General features: G+C 37.4%; 1 protein-coding gene across 3 annotated transcripts; it reads right to left on the bottom strand.

Moving 5' to 3' along the window:
- Positions 1–783: 783 nt before the first annotated feature.
- LOC120634878 (ADP-ribosylation factor-like protein 13B) lies at positions 784–12,504 on the bottom strand. 3 transcript variants are annotated; one of them, XM_039905725.1, is made up of 6 exons: positions 12,026–12,504; positions 9,141–9,240; positions 6,284–6,896; positions 3,662–3,827; positions 2,775–2,924; positions 784–2,110 (listed from the first exon to the last, which is right to left on the bottom strand). In XM_039905725.1, exons 1-6 carry the CDS (start codon positions 12,369–12,371, stop codon positions 1,998–2,000), a joined length of 1,488 nt encoding a protein of 495 aa, XP_039761659.1. In that variant the 5' UTR covers positions 12,372–12,504; the 3' UTR covers positions 784–1,997. The 3 variants fall into 3 exon arrangements, with proteins under 3 accessions (XP_039761659.1, XP_039761660.1, XP_039761661.1); XM_039905726.1 differs by having other exon boundaries at positions 2,775–2,921; XM_039905727.1 differs by having other exon boundaries at positions 6,437–6,896.
- Positions 12,505–13,503: the final 999 nt, after the last annotated feature.

Here is a 13,503-nt window from a genome sequence, read left to right as displayed (position 1 = left end):
GAACAAAGACATAGAAAATTTGAAAAACTGGAGGCGACATTAACATTTTATTGAAATATAAAAAAAAATTTAACATGTCTCATGGCCTAACTACCATCACCAAAGGCTGTAACAGTAGTTTTTATGAAAATAAAAATTATAAGCGCCAACAATATTTATATATTAAAATAATTCTCCTTTACGCGATGGTAGTAATTTAGATCTCTAATTATAAAATATATGCTATTTTCGAAATTGCGTGTTCAATTAGAATAAAAGCTCGGGTATTATAACGTATGTTGGCGTAACGGATATAATTTTACAATATAATTTTTATATACGTATGGTATTACGTAATTTCTCCAATTACAAGTAGTGTATACAATATAGTAAATATATATTTACAAATATAGTGTACCCTGTTTAGTTAATTCAATATATTAAATTTACTAAAATTCTATTAATACTATCGTATCATATTATTGAAGTTATACTTCTTTAGGGAAAAATGATGAGAGTAAATTCTCACGATGCGCTCGCACACCTTCACAAAAAACCGACACCCTGAAGTTAGCTATAGTCAACAAAGTAAAAGTAAGGACCTCTACGTTTATTTGCGTGAGAACTGACAACTGCATTCAAGATAAGTATTTTTTGTGATATTTAAAGAAACTTTATTTAACTAGATAATGAGTTATAATAAAACTTTCAATAAATTAAATAACTTTCTTCTATTTTTAGTGTCGCTTTTTTTATTACAAACGTAGCATACGACCAAAAAATTTTGTTTTTTTAAGGTTTTTATCTTGTTACGCCGAAGAAGTATAACTTCCAAAGCGTGTACATAAGTATTATTATAATATAGGAATACTAGGAACCACTAGTGTAGAGTCCAGTACCCTTATATACCAATATATGAAATTTGCACGCAAATAATAATCATATTCGCTTTTAGTCTCGACCATTAAAGTAAAATTGGCCTACTTTTAAACATACGGATTTCTGTAGCACATCTTTTGTAATAGTTCTATCTCCTGTACTGCTGATATTTGTCTAACAAACGTCCTCGCCTAAAGACCAGCAATAGAAGTGTTGATGAATATAAACTATAAAACAAGGTTGACTAAGCCCATTTTACTATGAGGTTACAGTGTTTAGATACGCGACAGTGCAAATTTCATTTATGCAAATCATTGAGATGTTATAATACATTTGACCCTAGCCAAGTTGACTAAAAGGACGGAAGGACAAATTAATAAGAAGTAGGTGTAACTTGAAAACTTACCCTCTGTAGCATCATAACATCTCAATAATGTTCACGTATAACAAACTTCGGTCCTTATCTATATAAACATATGACTTTTACTATATTATGTATCTACCTAAAAATTATGAATACAACGTGTGTAATTTTCAACAATTTCATTTCTATAAAAATAAATCAACATCCCCGATTTCCGAAAGTCTGATCAAAACAAAATTCAAATAAGCACTTGAACTGCTTGCTACATCTGAATGTTACTGCAGAAACTTAAAATACAACGTATCTTATTTACTAAAGCACATTTTTTCAGATATAAATCAAGATAACCTACTCTAGAAACGCTGATCAAACTAACGTTCAAAAAAAAAAGATGGTCACAAAAAACAAAGTTAATTTTGATCAAAATAGTAAAATAATTATAGACCTCACATCTCTCTTTTACATAAGAAATTAAAAAAGAACAAAAAAATCTCTTTGAATCGCCTTTTTAGTATCCTAATTATGAAGCCATAAACGATTAACAGCTCTTATTTGAAGAACGTCGCTTAGCTCTTAATTCCTCTGTATCCTTTACTCAGACACATGAATCAATGAATGCACTTTTAATAAACGACAGAAAAAAATAACAGAAATAGAAATATAATACAATGACTATGATTAATAGAAACATTCGCTAATATGATCAATGATTAGCGTTTCAGAAACCGGGAATCAATCACAATAACAACATTTACGATAAGAACAGATAAAAATTTCAATTAATCGCGGTGGATTGTTCAAAGTCACCCTTATCGAGATGTCTCTGCGCTTTCGGCTCGTACATGAGCATAGTGTTGCGTTCCGGACTTGTTTTGTTGCGTTGCATATCTAAAAAATATATTTTATTATTTTATACTCACTCTGAAACAGTTCTAAAGAGAAGCATGCGCAAAAGTTGAAGTTTTATGTTAGTGAAATATTTTTTGACGGCCGAATGGCGCAGTAGGCAGCGACCCTGCATTATGAGTCCAAGGCCGTGGGTTCGATTCCCACAACTGGAAAATGTTTGTGTGCTGAACATGAGTGTTTTTCAGTGTCTGGGTGTTTATATGTATATTATAATTATTTATGTATATTATTCATAAAAATATTCATAAGTCATCTTAGCACTCATCTTAGAACTCAAGAACGGCTGGACCAATTTTTATGATATTTGATTTTTTGGATTTCTCTTATACTATACTTATATATCTCGGAATAGGATAATAAGTATTAAAATATAACATTCATCAAGAAAAAAAAACCGCGGTACGAAGTTTGCCGGGACAGCTAGTAAATAATATAACACAATAAAAAACGATCCGCTTCAGCCATACTCGACCTATAGAGACAAACAGTGATCTTCACTAGTTTTATGAAGGTCTCAATGGATTTGTCCTCACGGATATCCAACGGCATGGCATTCTATAGTTTTTAGTAGGCTTTTTGGCTCAAATTAACGCGGGTGAAGCTACGGTACTCAGCTAGTTGATGTCAGTAGGACGATACTCACAGCGTAGACTCAGCCGCCGCTTGTGGTGGGCGGGACAGATCTCGAGCTGTCTTCGCAGCAGCTGGGAGGCCGATGCGGGGCGGACGCTGAGCGGTAGAGTGGTCGCGCCGGGTACTATGTCTGACGATGTTGCTTTGCTCGTGTGCTCTGCTAGAACATTTACACTACTGGGGTTTTTCGTTCCGGAAATTCTAAATTCATTTATTTGAAGTAAGCCTAATTTAAGTTAAGGTAGCCTGGAAGAGATCACTTTTAGTGATAAGGCCGCCTTTTGTACATAGTTATATTTAATTAATTTTTCCTGTGTGTGTTTCCTTTGTTATGCAATAAAGTTGTTAAAATAAATAAATAAGCACTTTTGATAGGTCAAGTATGTCCGTTTGTAGTGACTATTCTCAGTGGCGTGCATAGAGGGTATGCACAGGGTATGCTGATGATATAAAATGAAGAGAATCTCCAGTACGAGTTACAAAAAACTTAAGGATAGGCTTTGTAGGAGTGATAGAAAGCCTACTAAGTACTGGAGATTTTCTTCATTTTATTTCACCTGCATACCCTGTACATACCCTCTATGCATGCCAATAATTCTACCTATGTTACGGCAGGCCTAGCACGGGCAGGGGACATAAATAAAATCTGGGGACAAAATATATCCCCAGATTATGTCCCCTGACAGCGGATATATAGTATTTATGTATATTATTCATATAAATATTCTATTATTTATGTATATTATTCATAATAATATTCATCAGTCATCTTAGTACCCATAACACAAGCTACGCTTACTTTGGGGCTAGATGGCGGTGAGTGTTATGTCGTAGTATATTTATTATTATTTATCTATCTATCCTCTTTGTTGGAAGTCGGTAAAAAATGGCACTTACCTCGTTCAGTCAACACTATTTCTCGATGCATCAAAGCCAGCTCTGCATCGCTGACAAGCACGCGGTGCTTGAAGTCGACCGCGGGGTCCAAGGTTCGAGTCCCGTCGCCGACGTATGTTGCGTCCTTCGGCTCCTCTTCGATTGATGTGTTCTTGGAATGCGAGAGCTAAAAAAATTTTTATGATGTGATACATCTATAGGCGGGGATAAACCTGATATTGGGTGTAACGCATCGGCGCGCTGTTTGATTGAAATTTAGTATTTCGTATGTAAAGATAAAAACACTAAATTTTTATTTATTCTTTAAAATAATTGTTTTATAAATATAACCTAAAATAAACAATTTAAAACTAAATAAAATCTAAAACGTCCACGAAACCACCGCAGCGAGGCACAGTTGCTGCACTAAGATGCTGGCAGCATTGCCCCTTTGGATGACCAAACTAATTCGTTGGCCAAGGTAACTGCCCGCTCTAGGATCACCGGTAGACTCGATAACCCTTTTCGATAATTCTTTGAAAAGGCATCTTGCCTCCGGACCCCACGGTCCCTAAGTCTCTACTCCAAAAGGCACAAAAATGAGGCTGCTATCCAGGGTTTCATATTTACGCCTCTTGGCCTGCTCGGCACTGGTAGCAGCCGCACCTATCATTGACGAGCTAAAAATTAATAAATAAATAAAAAATAAAAAAATAATATTAATTTTGTAATAAAACAGTCATTATTAACCGAATTACAAAAAAGAGGGGTTATCCATTTGGTTGTATTTTTTTTTATTGATATGAAACATCTATAGGCGGGGGTAAACCTGATTGTTGGCGTGGCGACATAGGCCTTGGCGACACATCGCCACGCTATATGATGGAATATACGTACCATACGTAGGAGTTCTCGCGATTTGGAATAAATATGTAAAATTTAATTTTTTTTTTTTTAATTTTATTTTGTTTTTAATAAACATTTTATGGAATAAATTAGTAATGCTTTGTCTTTTACGCTATATCTGATTCCTGTCGTAATTTCTTCTTTTATGCATATACGTGTCGTGACTGCTCACACATTTTTTTTAAACCTTGCATTATTTTTCATCATCATTATATTAACCCATTACCGGGCCATTACAGGGCACGGGTCTCCCCCACAATGAGAAGGGGTTAAGGCTCCTCAACGCTGGCCCAGTGCGGATTGGTGGACTCCACACACCTTTGAGAACATTATGTAGAACTCTCAGGCATGCAGGTTACCTCACGATGTTTTCCTTCACCACCATTCCCTTTTTTACCGTGTAACCGTTCGTTGTCAAAATCCCAAAAACTCGCACGAAGCGGTTTTCATCTTCATATCCTATACGCATGGATGGGGTCTGGAACGCCCTTCTGAGTTCTGTGTTTCCTTATTCTTACAAGTTGGGTATCTTTAAAAACAGGAGTGAATAGCTATTTACTAAGCAAGCACGTACCATCGTAGGCCATATCTTCACTTTCCATCAGGTGAGATTGTGGTCAATTAAAGTTAAAAAAAAAAGTTTTTATAATTTTTTTTAATTTACTTTCCACAGTTCCAGTCATCACTCACACCCCTTTCAATGTAAGCCAGGCATAAAAAAATATTTTCCTTCCATTGCGTTAGTTAATACTCCCCACTCCCTTTCAATATAGTGTACATTATTATACTAGTCAAGCCCTTTCATTTTATACCCATATAGAGAAAAAAAAAAAAAATATTCACCATCTTGGATAGGAAATTTGTCATAGTGTATTCTATTCAGTAGCGTGCATAAGGTTTTTAACCAGGGTAGGCGTAAAGCAGGGAGATCGCATAAAATTGAAAATTCTCCTTTTATATAAGCTGTTTGAAATTATTAGGTTAGGCAGTGCTTTCATGCATAAACGAAGTGCACGCCACTGATTGTATTATCATAGTATCATAGTTCGATTTTAACACTCAATAAGAACACTCTCGACTCAATCGCCTTCCAAACACCAAAAAAACTAAATCAAAATCGGTTCATCCGTTCGGGAGCTGCTATGTCGCAGACAGACACACAAACTGACACCTCGAACTTATAACACCCCGTCGCATCGTTTTTGCGTCCGCGGCTAAAAACACTAACTCGATGAAACGATAATGCGTCACGATAAAGAAACAAACACGATTAATGAAGTGCGGAGAGAATGAGATAGAAAACATTACATATTATGAAAATTAAGCTTAATTTGCTATACTCCGCGAAAAGCAGGAGAATTTATATGGTGTAATTAATAATTTCTTCAATCCTTAAATGCTACACACAAAACAGATCTTCGGCTATGTAACCTCTACGCACGTTTCGTACACTCAGGAGGGTACTGTTTGGTGTTGAGTATAAGGATTTTAGTAATTATGAATTACACCATACAGATTCTCCTGCTTTTCGCGGAATATAGCAAATTAAGCTTCATTTTCATAATATATCATGGAATTCCGCAAAGTAACGTCTGCTTCTATCCGAACATTACATATATTGTTTCATTTACCATGGAACCTAAATAATAATAATACAAAATGTTACTTTTTATTTTTAAGAACGTTAACTTCTGCCTTATTCTGCCTTCTGCTGTTTTTTTTTTATCTAAAACTTACCTTATTCCTCACAAATGTTGGACTAGACTGCGGCCGGTTTTTGAAATCTATATGATTCGGAGCACTCTTCTTTCTGACGATCGGAGATAGCTTTCTATACTCGTTCCTCGGCTCCAACTCTATCCTTACCGTCTCATTTGTAGTATCACTTACCCTACCGAATAAGGGCGACAGTTTTGGTTTGGCATCACTGGTTCGATCGGAATCGTCCACACTTTCTACCGTTATCGTGGAGTCTAGACTATTGGGTTTCTTGATCGGCTTAACGTGTATCAGGCCCCTGTCTAGATTTTTGGTCTCATTTTCGCAGGACTTTGTGGACTTATTCATGTCGTAATTGGGGTTTTCGAAACCGGTCTGGGTTGCTATGTCGTCGCTGTTGGCTGTGAAAGTCTGCGAAGCCCTGTTGGAAGCGCGGTTCAACATGCGCTTGCGCCTCTCAAGTTCCGCGTGTATGTCTGTTTGTACGCGCAAGTTTATATCACCATAGCGCTTCACGATGTAGTTCAACAGCCAGTGGTAGCCTTTGCGCAAGCCGGGGTCTATTTTGGGTTTTTTCGTGGTCGAATCGGGACGGGCGCTGTATGACTCCACAAGGGTCGGGCATCTGTACCTAAAAGATACATTAACATTACTCTTTATTTGTACAATTGTGTGTGTTTTGGAGACCTCCATGACAACCTATTGGTGAGGTTTGCGGTCTATGTGTATTGCCGGCAAGTGCAATGTAGATATTTCTGTATAGATATATGTATAACAAAGCGACAAATATCCGGCTAGTTAGAGCGCTTGTGTTCCCCATATTCCTATATGCTCCGGAAACGTCGACCATGCGGGAGAGTGAGAAGAAGATAGACGTTCTTGAGATGTGGTGCTGGAGAAGAATGTTAAGAATACCTTGGAATGCATTCACATTGAAGAACTCTGCATCACGCAACGTCTATCATCGATAGTACAGACTCATATTCTCACTTTCTTTGGTCAAGTATCAAGAAGAGACAACGACTCCATTGAACGTCTGGTTGTCCAGGGAAGAGTGCAAATCGCGCGGAAGATCGCCCATGACCAAATAACTTTTTTTTTTTTAATATTTATAGACGAGCTGATGGTAAGCGATGATGCAGCCTAAGGTGGAGCGCGCTTGCCTAGAAGATGCCTATTCACTCTTGATTTGAAGATACTCATATTGTAGGCACTGAGGAAAATGGAAGCTGGAAGGGCATTCCAGATCCTAGCGGTACGGATCAGAAACGCAGACGCGAAGCGCTTCGTACTGTTATCGGGGGTTACACGATTTAAGTTTTAATAAAAAGATTTATTACTTGCTATAGAAACTTTAATAAAAAAAGGAAATAGAAAATATTAAACAATATGGGATTGGTCAATAAAACACGAGTATTTCACTTGAATGCCGGTGGAAGACTGACTGTCCCTTTCCATTATATTTGATATGCAATAGGACTGAGGCATCACTGTCTCAGCTTTATTGCTAGCATGGGGAAGGATATAACAGTACGCGTCCGCAGTATATCGACCACGTAGGGATGTAGATCCTTACGGTGCCTCGCGGTTCGATGGTAAAGAGGCGAGGGAGGAACTAGTATCAAACAGTTCTTGAGCACACTCTCCGAAATATATCCTATAGAATACCGAAAGGCAGGCAACCTTGCGAAGATGTTCCAGACCTATAATCTGACTGACCTAATAAAGGCTTCAGTGGCTGTCCCCTTACATAAGTGTGCCAGAGAGGCAGCTGCCAGAGAGGAGTGGCGACGAATAGTCAAGCGTGCCATTACACTTAAGTGACGACCACGACCGCTCTGCCAAAAGCGAACCGACTGAGCGACATTACATTGTTATATTTTTTTTATGAAGTATATTTTATTTAAGTGTTACTTTGTATACACCCTAACTCTTCTTCTTAACTTCATGTACTCAATTTGATTTGGCAGGTTGCCAGGTAGAGATCGCTTTTAAGCGATAAGGCCGCCTATTGTACCTTTTCTCCTTTTTTTTTATTTTTGTATTTTTTTTAATGCTTTTTTTTTAATTTGCAACCTTGCGAAGATATTTCAAACCTGACTGACCTAATAAAGGCTTCAGTGGCTGTCCCCTTACATAAGTGTGCCAGAGAGGCAGCTGCCAGCGAGGAGTGGCGACGAATAGTCAAGCTAGTCAAGCGTGCCATTACACTTAAGTGACGACCACGACCGCTCTGCCAAGAGCGAACCGACTAAGCGACATTATATTATAATTCTGTTATATTTTTTTTAGGAAGTATATTTTATTTAATTTATTATTTACTTATTTTTGTAATTTATGTTTATTATTTAAGTGTTACTTTGTATACACCCTAACCCTTCTTTTTAACTTCATGAACTAATTTGATTTGGCAGGTTGCCTGGTAGAGATCGCTTCTAAGCGATAAGGCAGCCTTTTGTACCTTTTCTCCTTTTTTTTAATTGTGTATTTTTTTAACGCTTGTTTTTTTTTATTTGGTTTACAATGAAGTGTATTTCATTCATTCATTCATAATAACACGTAAGTAAGTATCTCGATCTAGCTCACGAGATTACCGCCATGTGGAGTCTTAAGTTTTTTTATAGCTCTTACTGGAGATTTTCTTCATTTTATATCATCGGCATACCCTGTGTATACCCTCTATGCACGCCACTGCTTAGAGGGTGCATTGCGAAAAACCGTTTGGTGTGGATTAGGTAAAAGTATTGTAGAAATTATAAATTACACCATACAGATTCTCCTGCTTTTCGCTGAGTATTTGCAAATTAAGCTTAATTTTCATAGTACAGCATGGATTTCCGCAAAGTAACGCCTGCTTATATCCAATTATTGTTACCTGTTAACCAGTGGTTCTACATTGAGTTTCTCCACCACATCGATGTCATCCAAGGCGCCAGCTTTGTCTTGCTTGTTCGCCAGCACCAGAACTGGTTTACCTTGATACAAAAATAGGATAAAAAAGTATGAATCACATCCCTACTTAATATTATAATTGTCAATGTAAGTTTGTTTGTTACGCTTTCACGCAAAAACTACTTAACCGATCCTCATGAAACTTTGTACACATATTCTTGGAAGTGTTAGAAGTAATATAGGATACTTTATATCCCGACATTAAGCTCGGTTCCTTTGGGAGAGGGGAAGAGTGTTTGACGATTTTACACCATAACTACGACAAATTATAACCGATTTCAATAATTATTTTTGTACTATAGAGGTTATAATATGTGTTTAATTTTGCCCAAACTTTGTGTAGATCTGATGAATGTGGTTGGAGATAGAGGACAGAACTCCTCAGCGGACATTATCAGCAAACCCCTCATTTAAGACTTAGCGATACTAAAAACTTTAAATTTTTTTAGAACTAAAACTACATCACATGAATGCCACATCAAAAAACAAAAACAAACGCGGACGAAGTCGCGGGCAACAGCTAGTCTTATATATTTCTTGTGTGCGTGTCTATGTCACTGAACTCCTCCTACACGGCTGAACCGATTTGAAGGAATTTTTCGGTATGCGTTTAGGTAGAACCCGGGATGGTTTAGATTCACTAATCAGCCCGACAGATGGCGCTGGGGTCGGGATGGTTTAGATTCACTAATCAGCCCGACAGATGGCGCTGGGGTCAAACAAAGTTGGTCAGTTTGTTTGTTTGAAAACTTTATTGCACACACACATTTTATACAAAGTAAACACATATAATACAGAAGAAACAGAGTAGAAAATGGGGCGTGCATAGGCGGTCTTATCGCTAAAGCGATCTCTTCCAGACAACCTTTGACGTTAGGAAAAACGAAGAAAAGGGTTGCAGCAATTTATGTTTAAATATATTTAACATATAATAATAAACTACTTACTCATCAATCCTAATACTACACATATTATAACAAAAGTATATACATATCTTATATCTTTAAACGAGCAATTCTTGTGTATATATAATTGGAATCTCGGAATTGGCTCCAACGATTTTCATGAAATTTAGTATACAGGGGGTTTCGGGGGCGATAAATCGATCTAGCCAGGATTCATTTTTAGAAAATGTTATTTTATTCGTCTTTATATATATATATATATATATATATATTTTATTCGTCTTTATATATATATATATATATATATATATATAGAAAATAGTTGGAGCCGTTTCCGAGATTCCAATTACAGCGGAGGTTTCAGGGGCGATCAAGCTAGGATTCATTTATATTGGAATCTCGGAATAATTTATATTTGACATATGACTATTTTTATAGTCGACTCATTCGCGGACGAAGTCCCGCCGGTCCGCTAGTTTATGTAGTATACTACGTACTATAACATAACATCTATAAGAAAAGGTTTTTCAAACGCTGATATCAAGATATTTAGGGATTCAGCCTGACGTATATCAATCACGTCACATGTATATCATCGACGTCTGTCTTAACGTGTACTACAGTCAATGTGGTACTACAAAGGTTCGATCTCACAGTTGCCTGTAATAAGCAACCGCAAACGTAACTTTGTCACCTCTTATCACTACCTACCGTGTAATTGATAGCGGAGAATTTAATTATAAGAGTTTCCACCGCGGTTGCTAGTTGATAAGCGCATTATTTATTTATTTATTTATACTCTTTATTACACCACAGAAAAGTTTGTTCTTTATTTTTTGTTCAGAAAAACAAAAAATAAAGAACAAACACTTCAAGAGTGTAGTAGGATATAAAAGGCGGCCTTATCGCTAAGTAGCGATCTCTGCAAGCCTGCAAGGCAACTTAAATATAACAACTAGGTATAGGGTTGTTGCTAGCGCACGCGCACGAATGTTTCTTTTCGTTTTCTGGTCGTTGCCAATCCTTATACAGATCATTTCACGATATGTGCCATGTGATGACGGCCGATCAGAGTACTTTTGTCACCCCTGCTCTACCCGCAGGTGTCGTACGAGGCGACTAAGGAAACATAACGGACCTCCAGTACATTCCAATTCAAAAATATGATTTCATGAACTTCGTGTTACTCAATATTCGCTAACAGCCAATGAGCGGGCCGGCACAGTTGACTATCTTCGTGAAGCTACACTCGCAGCTTACTTCCGCGACGACATAGAAGGGGGATGGTGGCAACTGTGTTCTGATCTGCTGTCACCACGCCTTTACCATCATCGTCATAAATTCAACCGATCGACGCCCCCCAGCTGGACATAGGTCTTTTATAGGGAGTTCCAAAATCCACGGTCCTTGGCCGGTAGTTTCCAGCGGCTCCCAGCGACTGTATGTGACAGCGACATGTGACAATCGGCTTTACACCTCAGGGGGGGGCCGCCCTACGCGCTGCGTTTACCGGAGCGGGGTCGGCATTTCAGCACCTTAGGACCCGAACGTCCATCGGTTCTCCGAGCTATATATCCCGCCCATTGCCACCTTTAAAAGGTTAGACAGTTATAGTAACCCCTAATCGGTTTCTTTGCGACATCGTACCAGTCCACGGCACGTCTTTCTTCGGTAAACAGCCTACTAGGTACAAGACAAGAGAAAATTTATATATTATTAATTCGCTAATTCCGAATCCGAGACCATGCCACAGCGCTCACCGCTACACTAAAGAGGTAGGTAAAAAAATACCAAATACTTACTTCTGAAAATGGTTTTTTTCGCTCGCTGGGATGAATATGTTCTTAAAAGTCTACCTTGTAAAATAGAATTAATTAACTAATATGGACGCGACAGCCCTTACCAGATATTTTGTCATGCGATAACACCTCTTCCAATACAGCTTTGCATTCGTCCAGCCTTGTGAAATCACTTGAATCGATGACAAAAATCACTCCGTGTACCTCGCTGTAATACTGGGGCCAGATTTGACGAAAGTGTGGCCCGCCACCCAAGTCGTATATCGTCACAGGTGTGTCTTTATGTATCAGATTAACCGCCTTAAAACCAACTGTAGGTAAAACTTTATCGTCCTTTTCTCCGGCTAAATTATTAATAGTTTTCGTTTTGCCCGCGTTGTCTAAACCGATGAGTATTAGAACGATGTGCCGACGCAAACCACGCCTACGAAACCCGAAACAATTGCCCATAGTATTAATAAACACAAATTAACTGAAAAAAACACACAATTTTCACGTTATGACACTTTTACATTGCAATTTTTACAAAAAACCTTTAAAATTCACGCCCGCCGCCATTCGCGAATTCGTAAACACAACTTTTTTCTCTGTTGACATAACGGTTGCCAATGGCGATCGAGTACCAATGTGGCCAGTGTTTATTATCGCGATAAGTTTAACATTCTAATTAACTTTATCTATATCTGCAATTTATTAAATATTATTATTAGATTAGTGGTGAATTATAAATAATGCATTGATAATTTTGTTAATTATAAGCTTTATAAAAGTATGTATGGATTTACCTTTACAGTAAGAAAATGAAAGGTATTAAAATATTAACCTTTGGTATGCCGGACGCAGCCATTTGACAATTACGCTATCTGCCGCGAAAAACAGAGTGATACGAACGCGCGGATCCGCGTTCCGGCAAAGCCATGTATATTTGTACAAAGGATGTTCCATTTTTTTTAATTTTTAAATTTTATTTTGTACTTTATTATTGTATCACCTACTGTAACTATTTTAGTTTAGAAATAAAACAATGTGAACTAAGTAGGTATAGTGGAATGGTTTTATTACAAAAACAAAAAATGCTACATAAATTCAAATCGACTCGAATCGATAAAGTTATTTTCATATTCATGAATGCATGTCTATCATCATCAGCCTTCGTTCTAAACGACTCCACTGCAGGAGCATGGCCTACCCAATCAGGATCATAATCCACCGCGCTGACCCAGTGCGTGTTGGTGGATATCACAAGTCCTCAAACTTGCTAGGTTCTTCGACTTGCTGGTTTCCTCACGATGTTTTCCTTCACCGTTTAAAGTCAGTGGTAATTTTTCTTAGAAAAATACGGACTTGAAAAATATCATTGGTCCGCGCGCAAAATTATAATGTAAGACATGAAGTCGAAATGTAAATAAATTACCTCTACAACATTTTGTATAGTCTTGCTTTGTCAAAGAATAAAACTAATTATATGTGAATTTTTTTATTAGTTTTAAACAAATAACAGTAACCTTCTCATTGTAATACTTAATTAAATTTTTGTTATTTAGAAATCAGCACAAATGTTACATTCGTCATTTGTGTAATG

Source organism: Pararge aegeria, chromosome 25 (genome assembly GCF_905163445.1).
Source record: "Pararge aegeria chromosome 25, ilParAegt1.1, whole genome shotgun sequence".
In the NCBI taxonomy this organism is placed as follows: domain Eukaryota; kingdom Metazoa; phylum Arthropoda; class Insecta; order Lepidoptera; family Nymphalidae; genus Pararge; species Pararge aegeria.
Note: the sequence above shows the minus strand (reverse complement) of the source record. Positions and strands in the feature narration are given on the sequence as shown.

Bases quoted from the DNA above. Each gene is read 5' to 3' on its own strand.
- LOC120634878 (XM_039905725.1), bottom strand. From the start codon at position 12,371: ATGGGCAATTGTTTCGGGTTTCGTAGGCGTGGTTTGCGTCGGCACATC. The intron at 9,241-12,025 runs GTAAGGGCTGTC...TTTTGTATCAAG, and splicing joins ATCGCATGACAAAATATCTG to GTAAACCAGTTCTGGTGCTG. The intron at 2,111-2,774 runs GTGAGTATCGTC...TATATTTTTTAG, and splicing joins GCGGCGGCTGAGTCTACGCT to ATATGCAACGCAACAAAACA.